Genomic DNA, 20,659 nt, shown 5'->3' with positions numbered 1-20,659 from the left:
ATGGAATTAGCTCTTACTATTTCCCTCAAATAGATTTTTAGTGTCAGCAGCAGGAAAAAGCCAGGCCATAGCTGCTGCTTTACACAGATATGACAGAGCAGAAAAATGAAGCCAAATACTCCAGTGATTAAAGACCCAAAGTACCCAATGCACGCCCCTGGGCCATGGATGTGTTTAGGTGATAGAATGTAATGAGGCATTTATTTCCAAGAAAGAAAAGTAGCAGAGATTTATTTCCAGCACCATCACAGATATGCTAGAACATGAGAAAAATTTTCAATTGATATGTTCCCCCCTATACTGGATTTACGCAGGTGCTGCTGTATTGTTGCTGCTTTCCTCTGCTTAATGATCTAATCCTTCCCTGGAGTTCATCCCTCTGTGTATCCAGAAACAGGAATAGCTCTGATAATGAACAGCTGTGGTTTAGCTGGAGGGAGAAACCCGATCCCAGGAAACACAGAGGGAACACTGAGTCTTAGCCTTTCTAAGCTGGAAATAATGCAACAAAGAAACAGTGAACAAAGGCATGGCATTCTTAAATATCTGGGATTGGCATCTATTTAAAAACTAGCAGAAATGAATTTGACTTTATGAGAAGAGTAGAGCAACCATACACGCTGGCTTGTCCGAGATGAAATAGTCCCAGTTTATACCTGTCATAACAGAGCAGTTATCAATGATGCTAATGTGTCCTAATTGTATAAATTATATGACCCCTTATGTGACACAACTGAGAACAGAGTGCGCTGTTATTTCCTAACATCTCTGCTTGAAAACCAGCTCAGACTATTACTGGTTTGTGAAATCTTTAATTTACTCTCGATGCCTCAGTGTCCTTAACTGTAAAATGGGTATAAAGATACCTCTACCATGGGGTTGCTGGGTAGCTGAACAACCATATAACCCCTGCCCTGTTGAGTGGTGTATACCTTGTAGGTAGGTGCTCAGCAATTGCTCCTTCCTAGGGAAGAGAAACTGCCTTCGCCCAATTTTCTCAATGCATATCATTATACTAAATCCTTCACTGCAAGCCAGAAATTCCTAAGAACTTGCTTTTGGTTGCATTTGTAATTAGCTTTTTTAACATGTTGCCATTGTTTCCTTGTGCGGAGCTATAACAAAATCAAGAAAAATTATCTTTCAGAAAAAGCCATATTTGCACTTAAATAAGTTCATCCCCATACAGCAGAACCAGAGGTTCAGCTTTATTAGCTGCTGCTGAAAAATGACCACCACAAACAGAAAGGGCAGCATTATAATTCTTAATGTTAGAGCATGAAGAGGTTTGTGACATTATACCCCAACTCTGCACCAAGATCACTGACTAACATTGGTCCTGGTGGAAAAGAAAGAACTAAATTCACCTCTCTGAAGGATTTTTAGTAGTCAGCCCTCTCCAATCAAGAGACAACAGTCACACCAATCAGTAATTCAGCTCTATATGAGAAGAACAGAAAAGGACAATCAGAGGCTAGTTGTGTCACACTAATGAAACACCCTCCACATGGAAATATGAAACCAAAGGAAGAAGATTCCCCCACAGTGTTGTCACCCATATTTCCCACTGAGGATTTAGTCACAGTAAAGATTTGAAAAAGCTTTGGAAAATATACCCAGATAATCAAATAAAACTATCAATTTTCTCAACTGTGAGAAATTAGACCCACAAAACAGCATCCTAAATAATCCAGATAATGACTGATCCGAAATAATGCCATTCCATCCTTGCTCATTCCTTGTACACTTGCTACATGACTTGTTTCCCCATTGGATCCCCATTTAATCAATATTACCTGAGCGACTGTATTTGTAATCTTATTGGTTGGTCGTGGTTTTGTCCCACCTCATGCCCACCTTGGAAATTTCCATTGGGTCTTACAGTTTTGTCCCACTTTGTACCCGCCTTACCACATGGCTTTGCTGTATAAAACATCTCTGAACCATGGGGTGGGTGGGCAACCCACTTTCTGGTCCCCCTTCTGTCTCTCTTAGAAGCTTTCTTTCTCTCAATAAATTTTCCTGCTCTTAAAAACAAACAAACAAAAAGAGAGTATTCCATACCAAAAAGCAAAAAAACAAAATAATGCCTTTCCTTAGTCTTACACATAATGATGTAATTTTAATATAATTTTATATTCGTGACTTTTCTGGTGACTGAAGGCCATCCTTGCCCATTGTACCTTAGCTCCTAAAGCATATCAATCACCTCAGTGGGAACAGAATTCGGTTTCCATTTCAGTCACATAGTTCCTATTCATTTCAGCCAGAGGAAATAATAGCTTCATGGGCATCCTTCCAGCGAAAGGAAGAATGTAAACCTTTGTGTACATCTATCTCCCTGGGGGCCAAGACACTGTGTTCCCCAAGCTGGGTCCAATTCTGGGAAATATCAAAGCTTCAATTTAAAGGATGGCACAGCTGAACCAAAATAGCCTGTACCAGTCCCTGAGAATCTGGGCTTCTCCAGATGTAACCGAGATGGACAGGTGACATGGGGGCACCCCCAAGGTCCTGCTGCTCGTCTCTGACCACTGCCTGGGCCCGACAGTGAAGGCCTGTGAGAAGACAGCGCAGGGCCGCCCAGATGACTGTTGTCCGTCACCGCCATTTTCCAATGGACGCGTCCACAGTTTTGACATGTGACAACCAGTCCCTTTGTAACTGTCAGTATATTCCTGTCCCTTCAGTTGAACGAGTCCCAAGAGATCTATCCTAAGTATTGTGCATTATATTTTTGTTCTATTCACAAGTGTTTGAACTACCTTTGAGTGTTGAGGCACTGAGGAATCAGAATGTTACCTAAGAGAGGTGGAGTCTCTGTCGGAAGAAGCTACCAAAAACTCTCATTAAAGCAAGGCAGAATAAAATGACTGCCAAAGCACAGGTTTTAACAGGTGAACAATGGGCTGGGTGCATGGCACACGCCTATAATCCCAGCTACCTGGGAGGCTGAAACAGGAGGATCATGCGTTTGAGGCCAGCCTGGGCAGCTTAGTGAGACCCTGTCTCATAAGATAGAAAAGGGATAGGTGTCGCTCAGTGATAGATCATTGGCCTGGCATGTGTGAAGCTCTAGGGTTAATCCCCAGTGCAACAACAACAGCAAAAAGTGAGCCATGGGACCAGAAAGGAAAAATTAATAGTGTCTGAGAGCATCGTACAGGGCTTAGAAACATTGAAACTAGACTCTGAGTTGGAGTCTCTAAGGAGCTAAAATAAATAGTACCTTACTTCTTTATGCAAATTCTAAACACTTTGAGAAATAAAAGTGGTACTGGGTAGACCCCAAAATGTAATTTTTATTCCTTATAGGGCATAGAAGGGCAGATCTGGCTTTAGGTTCAATGGCCAAGTAGGATAGGTGACACCAAAAAGCATGCAGAACCCCACAGGGAGCCTCCACCTCCTCAGCTCTCTGCACATCTTCTGAGCAGGGCCTCTGAAGGCCTGGGAAGTCGTTTGCTTAGGCAGGCAGGTGCCCTGAGAAAAAGGCCTGACATTGTTCTCAAATGTACCTGGTGGCCGACTGAATAAAGAGGTGGAGAATGTTTCGGAAGGATGTGCATAGGAAAAACTCTTCCTGCTGAAGACAGGTGTGGGAAAGACACTCCTCTCTACATGAGGACCGCGAAAGGGAAGCTGAAAAATAACCTGACAAGGAGGATGGTGAGGTCAGTCTGTGGGAGTGGGGTCAGGTTGAGAAGAGCACGTGAGGCAGGGTGAACGATGCAAAGGAAGGTTGCTGCAGAACAGAAAAGGGAGCCTTACTGAAGGAGTATGGCGTTTCTTCTGTAAACAATGAGACTCACTAAATTTTATAGGAATTTATTACAATTCTATAGAAAATTTTATAGAAATTTGTATTTGTGAGTGGTGCAGTTGTGTGAAGATTTCTGTGGACGCAGAGAAATCAGGGAACAATTTCAGCAGTCTATAGAAAAACCAGTGACCCATTGGTATTCCTTAATGTGTAGGAATTTAAATCATAACCTGGTACCTTGCCCCTCAGGTAAGTTGACTGAGGGGAAAATTGCTCATGTCGTAAAACACTTAAAATTTCCATGGAAATAATTACATTATTTATCCCATGAGAGGTCTTCATATACTGGGCAATAATTCAACATATGGTCTTCCTGCCTTGTGTTCACAGCCTGGATTTTAGTGAGTGACTACTACATACAGAGCATTGTATAGCATGCTGGAATTACAAAGATAAATCTACGCAGGGTTGGGAATGTGGCTCATGGTCCTGAGCGTGATCCCCAGCACCACAAAAGAAAATAAAGATCAATCTATGTAATAAAGAAAAAGAAATAATCATGGCATTAATGAGCTAAAACTACAAAAAAGTTAAGCGAGCTGTCGTGAGAATTTTTTTATACCATCATAGTTGATTGACAACTTCATAAAGTATATTCACTGGCAAGGGCTTTAAAAAAATAGATCACGGGCTGGGGATTTAGCTCAGTGGTTCTGCCGCCTTCCTCTCAAGTGCAAGGTCCCAAGTTCAATCCCCAGTACCAAAAAAAAAAAAAATAGATCACACTAGTGAGAATGGTGAATTCTGTCTAAGGGGGATAAAAGATAAGAGCCTGAGGAAGAATTGTCCTTAACATGGGAACAGACGGATTAGAAAGGAAGACAAGAAAGCATTCCTTAAAGGAAGAAGAATGTTTTGCATTTGGGGCAGAGAGAAGTAATTGCAGCTTCCCTACAGATGAAAAGAAAAATTATAATTTGGGAAAAGCAAATTAATACACATTACCACCAGCAACATCTCCACCACTTCTATCATTTCCCTTCCCAGCTTTTCCCTGAATCATAGGCTAGATCTTCCTGTGGTTTTGCAGCCCATAATTCCCTTAGCTGCTTTTGCTCTTTGCTAATTTTGCCAAGAAGCCAAAGAAAATGCATGGGCTGTGGACTTAGACCCTGGCACATTTGTAAGGGAGAGTAGGTGCAATATTATAAAGTATAATGAATTAGAACCACTCTGGTTACCTTACACTTGAGAAGACAAAGTCAGCCTTTTCATGTAGGTTTTGAAAAGAGCAGAGACTAAGACTATAGCTTTGTTTGAGAGAATTTTCTTGTAGACCTAGATCAATTACATTAAAACATTCAGCTTCCAAACAATGGCCCCAAAGAAACTAATGCTGGCTTTTTTCCTTTTATGAAAGTAATACTTGCCTCACAGCCCATGGGATTGGACATCCCCTTTCTATTGAGATTATTCACAGGAATGCTGCCTGAGTGGCCTGCTAGTGCATTGACATTAATTGCAGAATATTTCAATCAGAGTTGTCCAGCCATTTGGGAATAAATGTTCCCATTGATTATGTCAAAAGCTAAAATAGTTTGTAAGCATATGATACACTTAGAGTTGACTTATGGATTTTATTATTTGGTATTTACATCTCTTTCCAACCCACACAACTCAAAAGACTTAGCCAGAGAAGGCACTGGGGAGGTGGTACAAGAGGTCACCTAGCCAAAAGCAGAAAGTTTCAACCTTTTGGATACAAAATGAGAGTATATGGTTTCCTCAGAGTATTGTCAGTCTGCATGAGAAAATAGAAAAGCATGTTTCAAAGTATTTTTATGACAAATACTTGTGGCTTAAACATGAAATGCATTCATTTTCCTTCCATGCCTCTTATAGTCCCATTTCAAGAAAACCACAGTTCTGCTACCCCAAAGTCCTTTTTTGCAAGAAAGTCTCAAGTACAAGTACTCTCCCCTGCTGGGTTTGCATGGTTAAAGAAGTGCCCCTGCAGACCTTCAGGGCAGTTAAGGATGAGCAGAGACTATTCTAGAGTGAGCAGAGGTAAGGCTGAGGAGGGCAATGCCAGGGAGCAATAAGCAGACACTCAAAGTACATAAAGGACTATTTTCTTTACACTGGGAGAAACAACACATCTATAGGAAGGGTTGGCAAACTACGGTCCCCTTTTCCTCTCCCCGTCTTACTCATTAATTCATTCATTCTCTCCCCCCACATACTTTTCTCTATCAGTTGGACCATGTGATCTCCATAATGCCCTCTGCACCCACTTGCTTCCTGCACACAACATTTTTGCTCATTAATTCATCCTCAGACAGTGCCAGCAGAACAACTGCTAACGGAGGTTTCACTCCCCAAGTATACCTCCTCCTAGTTGTTCACCTGGGGGAAGAAATCTGCATTCCCAGTTTCAAACAGGTAGACCTGGTCCATTGCAGGTCTGGTATCCACCTCTCATCCAATGAGCTTTGAAAGGCCACCTGTCCAGTGCTGTGTGTAGGTTGACTCTGATAGGAGAGACTGGCTGGGGGACATGATGGGTGTTCCCAGTACACCCTCCACCATGACTCTCTAGCTGGTTTACAAGATTTCCCATTCAACTCCTCACCTACTTCCCTAGTTTGTCCTTTGGCCTCTGACTGCTAAATGGGAAAACAAAGCAAAAAGGCAATATCCAAACAAAAGACTGCTGGTAGGGGCTAGTGCAGGACTTCCTGTGAAAATGCCTGGAGTGCTGTTAATGCACGACATACATTAGTTTGACTGTACTGATAACACATATTAATTCATTAGATTGTACATTCTCAGTCTGAAGGATAAGAAATGCTATGCATTAGCTTTCCACATTTTATCACTGTCTGTTGGAGGTATTCCCATTAATCTAAATCCTGTATTTCAGTATCTTGACAACACCCCATCTCTAGCCATATTTGCTGAGATATCGCATTCCAGGATAAAATATATGAGCATGTTTATTCTGGTGGACTGATACTGGCTTTAAATATGAAAGTCTTGCATATGGAGAATTCCATTAAGTTAAATACCAATAAGAGTTGCTGTAGACTGGTAACAATAGGAAAAAAATAGAAGAAATTTACATTATTTTCATCCCTGCTTAGTTCTAAGTGGGCTGAAAACACAAACCTTAAGAAGTACCAACCTCAAGGAAAGGCCCTGGCCCTCTCTCCTACTAAAGGAATTTCCTCTCTTCTAAAGATCCATAAATACCTATAAGTGAAGCATCTTATTGCATGTGGTTTTATTTTGACTACTTAATAGTTTATGTGGTACTTTATGTTTCCAGACGCTTTCTTAAGCATAAAGTTAGATGCAAGAATGTGTAGTAATAGCACACAGGATTGGACTGCATCAGATTTGGGTACATCACCAAGATACACTGAAAAATATCTGGGTTATGTCCATTTAAGAATAAGGTCAAACACATTCCAGTTGTAGTTATATCATCTGCAGTAGATAATGTATCATACCTCCAAAAATGAAGGCAATAAAACATCTGCTTTTATAGAAAATATAAGAGATATTACTCTTAAAACAAGATGCATTCTTTCTTATGTCACCACTAGATATTTCCTTGGATTCACTCTACTTCCACGTAGCTCAAAGATGTCTAATATTCCTTTTTGCAAAAATATATTGAAAGATTTTTTTGTCTAAAATATTTCCACATTTGTACCAACTATTCATACATTCAAAACTGGGACTATTTCTCATTGTAAGAAACATCTTTACCTTAGTGAGAAAGAATAACTTTTAAGGATTGTCTGGCACAACTACCAGGTTTCTGTAGTTTTCATAAACCCATCTAGTGGTAGAATCAAAGCCCAGGCCATTCCAATAGAAGGGTGGATGAAGAAGATATGTTCAATGCTTTTTAATTTTATGCAAGTTATAAGCAGGCAAAAATAATACCATAGACTAAAAGACATATTGATAAGTCTCACAATATACATTATTTTAAACACATGAATTCTCTAGACAAACTTTTAAATTATTAAGAGCCATGTCGCCCACACCCTACCGAGGTCCCCAGTTGTGTGGAACACTCTGAATCAGCCCGCTGCAGACAGGCAGGTCTGTGCATGCCCTACCGAGGTCCCAAGTCACGTAGAAGATGCTGAATCACCCCGCTGCAGACAGGCAGCCACCTGGTTCCACACGACAAAGACGCAGAGGACACCAGACCACCAGACCAAGGTACTGAGTCCCGCTGCTCCTGGCCCAGAGGTAGGGGCTTCCCAGCCACCATCCCTCCCGCTGCTCCCAGCCACAGGAAAGGGCTCTTGGGTCACCATCCCTACTGCTGCTCCTGGCCCCTGTCCCACCTCTCCCAGCTCAGAGGAGATAATCCGTGCAGGCACTAACAGCCGCCCGCCCCAGTCGAAACGAGAAAACATGTAAATAAGTCTCAAAACCAGACTTCCAGATCACCTACAGCAACCCCAAAGGGAAATGAGATGGAACACTCTGACACTCAACCACCTGGACCCACTGAACTGGCAACAAAAGGGGATCTGGAAAAAAATGAAATCAGAAATAACTTCTCAGATAACAGGAGAAATTGTGCCCCTATTGCAAGACATGATTAATAAATCTAGAGAGGAGCTGAGGAACATGATGGAATCCCAACATAAGAAACAAATGGAATCCATAAAACAGATGCAAATAGATTTCCAGGACATGAAAACTCCACTGAAAGTCTACACAGCAGAATGAGCCAATGTGAGGACAGAATTTCAGATATAGAAGATAAGATTGCAATTAGTGACCAGGAAAAGAAAAATTGCTTCAAAATTATAAGGGAACATGAGAAATCAATCCAGCAACTGCTAGATGATGCAAAGAAGAATAACATAAGACTGATTGGGCTCAATGAAGAAACAGGAGACAGTGCAGATGACATAAAAAATCTCTTCACAGAAATAATGGCAGAAAACTTCCCAAGCAGGGGAAAAGAGCTTGACATATAGATAAGTGAGGCATATAGGACTCCAAATAGCCTTGATCAAAAAAAATTTACACATAGGCATATAATTGTTAAGATTCCAGAAACACAACAGAAGAACAAAGTTCTCCAAGCAGTCAGAGAAAAGAAACAAATCACATACAAAGGAAAGCCCATCAGAATCACAGCAGACTTCTCAACACAAACCATCAAGGCAAGAAGAGCTTGGAGTGACATATTCCAAGTCCTAAAAGAAAACAGCCTCCAACCCAGATTGATGTACCCTGCAAAACTATCTTTCAAAATGGATGGAGAAATAAGATACTTTCATGACAAAGAGCACCTTAGGAACTTCATGAATACCAAACCAGCATTCCAAAGAATTTTACACAATATACTAGGAACAGACATTGAGGATCACAACTCCAGGAAGCAAAGCAGAATGAACCCATCTGGCATGACAAGAAATTAAATGTAAAGGGGGAGAACCCAACAAAAAGAAAAACTCATGACAATGACAAGTCAATATGTTTCAGTTATAACCATCAATGTTAATGGTCTCAATTCACCAATCAAAAGAAATAGACTGGCACAATGGGTCAAGAAGCAAAATCCAACAATATGCTGCATACAAGAAACACACTTAATTCAAAAGGAAACTCATAGACTGAAAGTTAAAGGGTGGAAAACAATACTGCATACGACAGGAACCTGAAAAAAAGCAGGAGTAGCTATCCTCTTTGCAGATCAAATAGATTTCAAACCAACACTGATTAAGAGAGATGAAGAAGGACACTACATCCTTGTAAAGGGAACAATCCAAGAGGAAGAGATGACAATCATAAATATCTATGCACCAAACACTAGTGCACTCAACTATATAAAACAAATACTAACGGACATGAAAAGTCATATATGCACTAATACAATTGTAGTGGGGGACCTCAACACCCCACTGTCATGAATAGATAGATCAACTAGACTAAAAATAAGGAATGAAATACTAGAACTCAATCGAACTCTTGAACAAATGAACTTAACAGATGGTTACAAAGTCTTCCACCCCACAAAATCAGAATGCACATTCTTCTCAGCTGCACATGGGTCATTCTCCAAAATAGAAAACATACTCACACATAGAACATGTTTAAGTAAGTGCAAAGGAACTGAAGTTATCCCCTGTATATTATCAGACCATAGTGCCATGAAATTGGAGATTCATAGCAAAAGAAACTCAAAAAATTTCATAAACACATGGAAATTGAACAACACACTTCTGAATAACCAATGGGTCACAGAGGAAATTCAAGAAGAAATCAGACAGTTCCTTCAATTAAATGACAATGACAATACAACATATCGGAATCTATGGAACACAATGAAAGCAGTCTTACGAGGGAAATTCATAGCAGTGAATACACATATTAGGAAAACAGAATGAGCCCAATTAAACAACCTGATGCTGAACCTCAAGCTTCTAGAAAAAGAAGAGCAGGACAACCCCAAAGCTCATACAAGGGAGGAAATTATAAAGATCAGAGGAGAAATCAATGCAATGGAGACTAAGAGAACGATACAAAAAAATCAATGAAGCCAAGAGTTGGTTCTTCGAAAGAATCAACAAAATTGACAAACCTTTAGCCAACCTTATCAGAAAAAGGAAAGATAAGGCCCAAATCCATGCAATTAGGAATGAAAAGGGTGAAATTACAACAGACCCAGCAGAAATCCAGAGGATCATCAATACCTACTTCCAGAACCTATACACCAATAAGATGGACAACACAGAAGAAATGGACAGATTCCTAGATACATATGAATTACCAAAGTGGAACGAAGAAGACCTAAAAATTCTGAACAACCCAATATCAACCAATGAAATTGAAAATGTAATTAAAAACTTATCAACTAAGAAAAGCCCAGGCCCTGATGGCTTCACTGCTGAATTGTACAAGACATTTAGAGAGGAACTGCTGCCACTACTGTTGAAACTCTTCAGTGAAATTGAAAGGGAAGAAATACTCCCAAATTCATTCCTAGAAGCAAGCATCACCTTGATCCCCAATGCAGAGGAAGACCCAACTGAAAAAGAGAACTATAGGCCAATCTCACTAATGAACATAGATGCAAAAATCCTTAATAAGATACTGGCAAACAGAATGCAGAAGATCATCAAGAAGATCATACACCCTGATCAAGTGGGATTCATCCCAGGGATGCAGGGATGTTTCAATATATGAAAATTAATTAATGTAATACACTATATCAATAGAGCCAAGGACAAAAACCATATGATTATCTCCATAGATGCAGAAAAAGCATTTGACAAAATCCAACATGCATTTATGATAAAAACCCTACAAAAAGTTGGAATAGATGGTCTCTACCTCAAACTGATAGAAGCCATCTATGAAAAACCAACAGCCAATATCATACTAAATGGTCAGAAACTGAAATCCTTCACACTAAAATCAGGAACAAGACAAGGATGTCCACTATCACCACTCTTGTTCAATATAGTTCTGGAAACATTAGCCATGGCAATTAGACAAGAGAAAGAAATAAAAGGAATAAAGATAGGTAATGAAGAAGTCAAATTGTCATTATTTGCAGATGACATGATACTCTATATAGAAGACCCCAAAAACTCCACCAAAAGTCTTCTAGACTTAATAACCAAATTCAGTCAAGTAGTTGGTTACAAGGTCAACACACAAAAATCAATAGCTTTCCTCTACACGAATGACAGACTCACTGAGAGAGAAATAGGGCAAATAATTCCTTTCACAATAGCATCCAAAACCCTGAAATACCTAGGAATCATCCTAATGAAAGAAATCAAAGACCTCTTCTCTGAAAACTATGGCACTCTGAAAAGAGAGATTGAAGATGATATCAGAAAATGGACAGACATCCCCTGTTCCTGGGTAGGAAGGATTAATAGAGTGAAAATGGCCATACTTCCAAAACTGCTATATAGATTTAATGCAATTCCAATTGAGATCCCAGCAGCATACTTCATAGACCTTGAGAAAATAATCCAAAAATTCATTTGGAACAAGAAGAGACCCAGAATAGCAAAAGCAATTCTGGGTAACAGAGACATGGCAGGGGGTATCACAATCCCCAACCTGCAACTCTACTACAAAGCTACTATGATAAAAACAGCATGGTACTGGCAAAGAAACAGACTTGAGGACCAGTGGAACAGATTAGAAGATGCAGAAACAATGCCAGACACACTCAGCCATCTCATCTTTGACAAAGGAGCCAAACACCCTCACTGGAGGAAAGATAAACTCTTTAATAAATGGTGCTGGAAAACTTGGGCTTCAACTTGCCAAAGATTAAAACTAGACCTGTATCTCTCACCATGCACTAAACTAAAATCAAAATGGATTAAATATCTAAATATTCAAATAGAAACTCTGAACCAGTTGGAACAGAGGTTAGGTAGAACCCTTGACGACATCAGTGTAGGAAAAGATTTTATGAACAAAACCTCAGTTGCCCATGAACTACCACAAACAAGTGGGATCTCTTCTTATTAAAAGGCTTCTGCACAGCAAGAGAAACCACCAGCAGTATGAAGAGACAACCCACAATGTGGGAAAAAATCTTCACCTGCTCTTCCTCAGACAAAGGTCTACTATCTCGAATCTATAAAGAACTTAAAAAGATCAGACCTCCCACATTTAAAGACCCAATCCAAAAATGGGCATCTGAAATGAACAGACATTTCTCAGACAAAGAAGTAGAAATAGCAAATAAATATATGAAAAAATGTTCAACATCACAGGTCATTCGAGAGATGCAAATGAAAACAATGCTGAGATTCCACTTCACTCCAGAAAGAATGGCTGCTATCATGAAATCAATGAATAACAAATGCTGGTGGGGCTGTGGGGAAAGAGGAACCCTGCTCCACTGCTGGTGGGAGTGTAGACTGGTGCAACCACTGTGGACATCAGTATGGAGATACCTCAAAGAACTAGGACTGGAAGTCCCATTTGACCCAGCTATTCCCCTGCTGGGGATCTTCCCCAAAGAATTAAAAGAATCATACCAGAGTGATATATGTGCACCCATGTTCATAGCAGCACAGTTTGTGATAGCTAAAACTTGGAAACAGCCCAAATGCCCATCAACTGGAGACTGGATAAAGAAAATGTGGTTTTTTAATGAAATGGAGTACTACTCAGCCATAAAACTGAGAAATTAGAGACATTTATAGCTAAGTGGATACACATTGAGGTGATACTCTTAAGTGAAATAAATAGGACACACATGCATAAATACCAAACAGTTTCTCTGGTGTGAGAAACTGAAAGTGTAAATAAGGACTAAATGTATAATAGGTAATGTGAAATAGGAAGAAAAGGGGCAAAGGGGAAGGAAGTGGGAGGGCTAGGGGAAAGGATAGAAGGGAATGGGATTAATGTGAGAAAATGGAAAAATAGGAACAAAATCTTTGTAAATAGGGAGGAATGGAGGGGTTGAAGGGAGGGCTGGGCAAGGGTGAAAAATAAGTACCAAGAGAGACTATGTAAAGTTGCAAATTTCCAGTGATGAATGTCATTATATTGTATACCTAAAATGTACCAATGATTAGAATGAATAATCGATAATGTAATATAGGAAGAAAAGGTCCAAAGGGGTAGGGGTAGTGGGAGGCGCAGGGGAAAGGAAAGAAGGGAAAGGAAAAACGATGAGAAATGGAAAAAAATGGAAATAAAGTCTTTGTAAATAGGGAAGTGTGGGCTAGGAATGGGGAAAAAATAAGAACCAAGATGCATTATGTAAAGGTACAATTCCCAATGAGAAATGTAATCGTGTTGTATACCTACAATGTACCAATAAAAGAATTTAATTAAAAAAAAAAAAAGTCCTGTAATCCAGAGCTGGCAAAGCCAGGAATTAACTCCATCCATGTTATTGCTAGTAAACAGAAATATGTGTCGAGACTTGGTCTTGAATTTGGAATGGTCTTCAGGAATTCACCTCACTCATGAAGTGAGAACCTCCTTTCTTGATGGTCTATACTGCCATAATCATAATCTGTGGCTGAGTTCATTGAGAACTAGGTAAAGAACAATCTGTGTGTTACATCTTCATGTAAACACAAACCACTTCTCAAGAGCAAATAAAGGATCCCTTAGGCCCATAAGCACTTTATATCATGTTTGAGGATCTTGCCATAAAGCCACACTGTTTGAACAACTATCCAGGCATTTCACTACACATATCAAATGTCTCCCCAAGTACCTGAACTCATCATAGATTATGGCTTCATGCCAGAAGAGATCAATTCTTTTTTTAAAAAAAACTATTTGGAATTTTAAGGCATTCTTCTGTTCCTGCCAGCCATCTCCCTGACAATGCCTAGCCCAGTCTGTTTAACACAATTTAGTCACTTTCCATTTTACTGAGGCCCCAGCTAAATTGCACAGCAGTCTGAATGAGATGTGACAAGTCTACAAGAATTAGAGTACCATATATACTCCAAAGGCTGGAGGTCAACATAGAACCCTGTAGAATGCTGCTGCCAAACCACAAGCTCACATTTTTGTTTACTAGGATGCTTCCAATTCTGAAATTGCAAGAAGAGTGTGGCAAACATCTTGCTTTTTTGTCCTTAAAGCAACTTAAAGATTGCTTTAAAATTAAACTGTAATGGAAATCGCTAAGAACTACTTCAAGTCTTGGTTAGTGAAGAAAATGAAAAATGATTGCAATCAACTAAGGAATTAACCTACTTTTCCCCAAAACCAAAGAACAAGAATTTGTTAAAATATATATATATATATATATATATATATATATATATATATATGGTTCCCTAGGGATCTAGATAAACTCTTTCTCCTGAATAACAGATATACTCTTAAATGTAAATCTAAATAACTTTCTCCAGGGGTAAATGGGGGGAGAATGGACTTAGCTGAGTAAGGCATACATTTGCAAGAACCTTTAAAGGAACTGACAGAATTTTTTCTAGGTCATAAAGAAAATGGCAATGAGCTCAGTGAATCCAGCAGGGAATTCCAAAAATATTTCTTTGTGTGTGTCACTAGTAAAAGTGTACTGTCATATCCCATAGATTCTAAATTGTAAATTTGGGAATATTTCTAGAGATTGTTAAAATATCCGTTGTCCAAAATGTAATCTAGAAAAGTGTGAGCAGAAAAAAAAATAAAACAAAGGAGAGAGAGAGAGGGATGGGTAGAGCTAGGGAGGGAAGAGCCACATCCTGCTGTCAGTGCTCCCATTAGAAGGGTTAACTAGTCAATAAAACTAGTCAGTGGTGAAGGGATGCAGTTATCCTGTACACAGAAGTTTGTTTGAAAGGCTATCCCAGAACTTGCCTCAGTGAGCTGCATAAATAACACAAACTGATGCTCTTTACAACTTCATGGACATGTTTAATTAAGGTGAGGTTTTTACTACATCTCTTATCTTATAAAGCCCACTATCAAGATATTTGTGGATAGGCATTAAGCATCCATGAACCCTTTGAACTTACACTGAAATGTTTTTGTGTCTATCCATTTACTTTTCTGAAGAAAGGATCATTAGCCCTCATCAGATTCACAAGCATATTCTACTATCATTGCCTCTAGAAAACAGGCCATCGCTTGGGTCATAGTCATTATTTGACATTTTCTTTACCCACATACACAGGCAATGTGTGTAGGTACATGACTAGACAGAAAGCTTAACGTGACTATATCTTAGCAAGGATAATTTATACTAAGTGTATTAGTCAGCTTTCTCATCACTGAGACACAACTTCTGACACTGACAACTCAAGAGAGGAGAGGTTTAATTTAGCTCATGGTTTCAGGAGATTCAGCCCATGGTCAGCAGGCTCCAATGAGAAACCTCATGGCAGAAGGACATAGTGGAGCGAAGCTGCTCAATTCATAGCAGCTTGGAAGTAGAAAAGGGGAACAATGCCAGAGAAGAACAGGCAAGGAACCATACATAGTACCTAAGGTCAGGCCTCCATGACCTACCCAGGCACACCTAGGAGCTTGCTTTACCAACCTGCTAGTTATTGATCCAATAAAGTTGACGTATAGGGATTAATAGTACTAAGCATGGAATTTTTAGGGATAGTCTGATTACCTCCTATAACTAGAAAATGTTATAATGCTTCTATTTTTGGCTACAACACCTTTTATTGTCTATGGGAAAAATCTATTTTATCACTGGAGGAAAGTGGGCAGAATGTGGAGGTATAGATATATTTAACACTTATGAAAAAAGAGATAATGCTGTGTACTACACAATTTCAAGCACTACACTTGAACTCTAGATTAATATATTTGCTTTAATCACCTTAGTTGATAATCAGTTTCATTCCAAATATATGAAATCTTACCCTCAAAACAGTTCATATTTCTAGAAGTTTTAATATTTTGATACACTGACAACTATATTAGCAAGAAATAAACTGGTAGTTTATTACTGTCATATAAGTCTGTGAAAATTGGTTCTTTGCACCTATGTAGCCTCTCAAAGGGAGGGGAGGTTTCCAGCCATCTTGCTTGTTGTTCTACAGACTCTAGATCAGTGATAGTGAACCATTTAGAGACAAATGCTCAAACTGCAACCCAAAACCTATTTATCACAAAGTGCCAATACTGCAATTAAACCTGAATATTGAAGTTTTAGCTTAGAAAAAAATACTCACATATTAACACCTTTCATCTTTAAAAAAAAAAACAAGCATGCCATAGATTCACACCACTGCCCTAGATGGAACATTCTAGAAGGTCCATCCTAGGACCTGAGTCCATGAGAACATTGAACAGATCACATTTGGTCTATGAGTTGTAGCAAAAGACCTGCTGACAGAATTCACGCTCAGGAGTTAAAATATGGCAAATTCCAGATTCTCTTAGAAGATCCTAGAATGAGACTAGATATGTCCTTTGATATAAAACAGAAGACATGGTATTGATATAAAGTCAGCAGTATGAGATCATGTGCTAAAGCAAAGGGAAAATTAAAAAGAATAGTATTTGGGGAAATACATCATAAAATAATTTAGACATTGGAAAAGATGCTGCTCCTCTAAAGCATATTAAAATAAATACAAATCCCTATTGGAGTGAATTTTTATGACAACAGATTCTCCCCTAAAAGAAGTGTGCTATTGTATTAACATTTCAATTCAGCCTTTAACCTATGCAGCAGCTTTTAATAGAAACATCCTTCCTTCAGCAGCAATGGCAAAGTGTCTCCTTCATAGAAACCCAAATAGCTTAGGAGAGATCTCATGTCTGAATGAGAGCCTCTGGGCCAAAGCGAAGTACCGCTACCTTTCACTTCCTGCTCCTTGTATTTGAGGGAGTGATTCTCACAGCCTCCCCATCCACAGAAAAGGAGGGGGACCCCAGGCCACTGTTTCACTTGATTTCCTGAGGAGAATACAAAGAAATCTTGGCATCTTCCTTCATTAGCAATCACCCTTTTGTTTGCAATTTTTAAAATATGGATTTAAACAGCACCTGTTTTTGTATAACTGGCATATTGGACCACTCCTTTAGGATAAAATTCAAACTATGAAAAAAATCATCTTTTCTGACTTGGAACCAATAAAGTCCTACAGGACTGAAGTACTCATATTTTAGAAGTAAAACGGGTCATATAAACCAAATAAAATCTCTTACTAATGCAGTAAGAAATCAAACCCCAAACTATTATTTGTCACTGGAAAAAAGCTTCTTGATATAAGATAAAACCATGACAAAAGGGATAAGAGATAGAACTCATATGACCAAAGATTTGGTGTTTAAGTTCATATTCACAGAAGTGGCATTGAACTTTGATGGTATCTTTTAAGTGTTTGTTCCATATAAGATGGTCTCTTTTTTATGATACTGTATAACTTTTTAACTTTCTGAGGTATTATGGGGAGAAAATACTGTGTAATACCAAATTGAAGGAAAGGAAATTATTCAGTGGACACTGATGATATTGAAATTTGGCTTGATGGTATAATTTCTATTTCATCATGTTTTGCATGGATATTTGTTTTTGTTTTTGTTTTTTTGGTATGGGGGATCGAACTCGGGACCTTGCACTTGCGAGGCAGGCGCCGGAACCACTGAGCTAAATCCCCGGCCTGACATTTGTTTTTAATACTTCTCTTAAATACGTTAAGTTGAACCACATATAACAATGCTGATATTAGAGGAATTTTTACTTGAAGTCAGTAATGTCTTAGGGCTTGGAATGAATAGCTTAGATACCTTAGGAAAGATCTATGAAACCCCTTAACTGACTTCAACAAATGTATACTGAATATCACCATGTTTCTTGCACCTTGCTTAGCGGTGAAGGACATGATTATGGCAGATGCCATGCCTTCTGGGTCATCTACCATGACTATTATGCCTTTAACAATCAAATTAACCTGATCGCTCTCTGATCAGAACACACAAGCCCATAATTCAGCCAGCAGTTGATATAGCAAACCTCCTACTGATTTTGATAGTCTTTAATGGAAAGAGTTATTTAGACATTTTCTTACTGCTGTGATAACTTCAGGAAGGTGGCCATTTTTAACTTCTCATTCTTCATATAGGAAACTAAACTACTGGATAGATAAGAGACTTAATATTGCATTTAGCTTCCAGTCTCTTGGCTGTTTTCCCAGTGCTTTCTCTGTTAACCAGTTCTTTTCTCCTCCCTCTCCATAAGCTCTCCACTGAAAAATGCCTTAGCTGCCCGCCCCTTCCTGACAGTTGCTGGGAGGGGGCGAAGTTAAGTAGATTCCTTGGGGGCGGGGGATTTCCACTAAGTTTTCTGTAAATTTTCACTCAGTATTTTTATCCCTTCGTATGTTGTTTCCTCCCTGTGCTCAGTAATTTTAGTTTGTGCTTTTTGTTTCTCTTTTTCTTTGGTTTGCTGGCTTTGTGTTCTTTTCTCTTTTTTTCCTTTTCTTTTCCTTTTTTAATGCAGGAATCGGTCAAGGTGTTCCTGTGGTGGCACTCATTGTGGAAGGAGGACCCAATGTGATCTCGATTGTTTTGGAGTACCTTCGAGACACCCCTCCTGTGCCGGTGGTTGTCTGTGATGGCAGTGGACGGGCATCTGACATCCTAGCATTTGGGCATAAATACTCAGAAGAAGGCGGGTAGGTACTTTGCCAGGCACCATGGAACCCTGAATGCAAACTTGTTTTCCAAGCTTGGAGAAGAAGATATGAGATGATTATGCATTCAGTACCTCAAACAAGACCCCTCATGTCATAGCTAGCTGTGAACAGTCTACACAGTATTTATTGTGGGATCGTGATGGGTAAGGACAGAGGAACATATTCTAAATGTTTATGGAATGAGAAATTCCATGAAATCTCTACTATGCCACACTGATAATCAGGGGAAAAAAGGATGTCATAAGACAACACCTCCTTTCCTCTGTCCTTCATTTCTCCTTCTTTCCATTCTCCCTCCAAAGAAGGGAAAGTAGGAATTGGAGTATAAGACATCAGGCACAGCTAATTTGGATCAAAGAGTGTAGGTTAGTGGCCTGAAAGAAGCTGAAAATTCATCCTCTGGGCTCACCCTCCAAATTCCAAACCGCCTTGGAGAGTTACTGAGTGTTCTCCCACTACCATCTCTTCTCTTCCCATCCTAAGCCTCATCTTTGCCAGCTGCCCATCCCTCCAGGTGAGCCATTGAAACAGGAAGTCTACCTGTTAGTACAGGAACCTAGGTATCAACTAAGGAATGATGAAGGTCATGGGCCTTCCAGCATAACATTGCAAACATGACACTGATTTTAAGCCTAAAGATTAGATCAAAAAAAGGGGGGCGGGGAATGTTAACTGAAGTTGAAGCTTGCTTACTGGAAACTTTAATTCAAATATTGTAACCATTTTCTTTGCTTTTTAAATTTTTAAAAGTTACAGTAAAAGTCACATTGCCATTTACTCCCCCCAAATTCTTCCCTTGCTTCGAACACGCTCATCCCATCATTCTTGCCACTTTCTGAAGCACTTCTGGAAGTGCTCTTTGTGCCTTTAATTGCTCTGTTGTGGCTGACTTGATGTCATGAATGGATCCAAAATATTTACCTTTCATGGTCATTTTGACTTTGGGGAAGAGCCAGAAGTTACATGGTGCCAGATTCAGTAAATAAGCTGGATGAGGACACACCATAATGTTTTTATTTCACAGAAATTTTCATACCAGAAGCAATGTGTGACACTGAATGTTGTCATGATGGAGGCTGAAACCATCTATGCATGCGTTTTCTTCAATAATAAGCCCTTATAATATCCAGAGTTTATAATCATGTTCCTGGGTACAGATTCAGCTTGTGCAATTCCACCCAAGTCAAAAAAACACAATATCACTTTATGTTGGATATTGATTGATGCACTTCTTCACAACAGGAGAACAGGAGAACAGAGCATTTGCCCAATGGTCTTCATGTTGGCTACCAAAAAGAGTTCAAGATCCTTAACTGTGTTTTGTGTTCATTACAAATTTAGCCACAATTCTCATTGCCTTAACTATAACAACTTCAAAAAATAAACTCAAGACTTTATAGTTTTACCTTATTTCTGTTTTCTAGTGTTTGCAAATTATTTTCCTGTATTCCTACAAAGTAGATTCAAGTTCACATCCAAAATTCAGGTTTCTTTTCCCAAAAAACTAAATAAAAAGCTGTTCACCTCAGTATTTCAGGTTTTCTAGATCTAAACATAATAAAATTCAGGACCTAGTGCAGTGCCTATTACTTACTATTACTTTAGGTTGTGTGCTTTGAAAATCTTAAAATCTTTCATAAGATTGCCTTTCTATCTCTATTTTAACAAGAAAGATTATACATTTAGAGCCAGAAAGGACACTAGATAACTTAATTTAGTGGGCAAAAACTCAGAGAAGTTA

The 20,659-nt window shown here is 39.1% G+C and overlaps 1 protein-coding gene across 28 annotated transcripts in view; it reads left to right on the top strand.

The window, feature by feature from the left end:
- Positions 1 to 20,659, top strand: part of Trpm3 (transient receptor potential cation channel subfamily M member 3) — an 843,949-nt gene that overhangs the window by 597,027 nt on the left and 226,263 nt on the right. For 27 of the 28 annotated variants that reach the window (XM_087183504.1, XM_087183498.1, XM_087183497.1 and 24 more), the window contains one exon: positions 18,723 to 18,897. In XM_087183504.1, coding sequence (XP_087039630.1) covers positions 18,723 to 18,897 — 175 coding nt within the window. Of the gene's footprint in view, positions 1 to 18,722; positions 18,902 to 20,659 lie in introns of those variants that run through there. The other variant, XM_021252720.2, reaches the window with a different exon arrangement.

This window comes from Heterocephalus glaber, unplaced genomic scaffold, assembly GCF_053883595.1.
Source record: "Heterocephalus glaber isolate CG9 unplaced genomic scaffold, H.glaber_assembly_v1.0 deba00001481, whole genome shotgun sequence".
NCBI classification, from domain to species: domain Eukaryota; kingdom Metazoa; phylum Chordata; class Mammalia; order Rodentia; family Bathyergidae; genus Heterocephalus; species Heterocephalus glaber.
The sequence above is the reverse complement of the archived record's forward strand: the minus strand, read 5'-3'. Positions and strand labels throughout refer to the sequence as shown.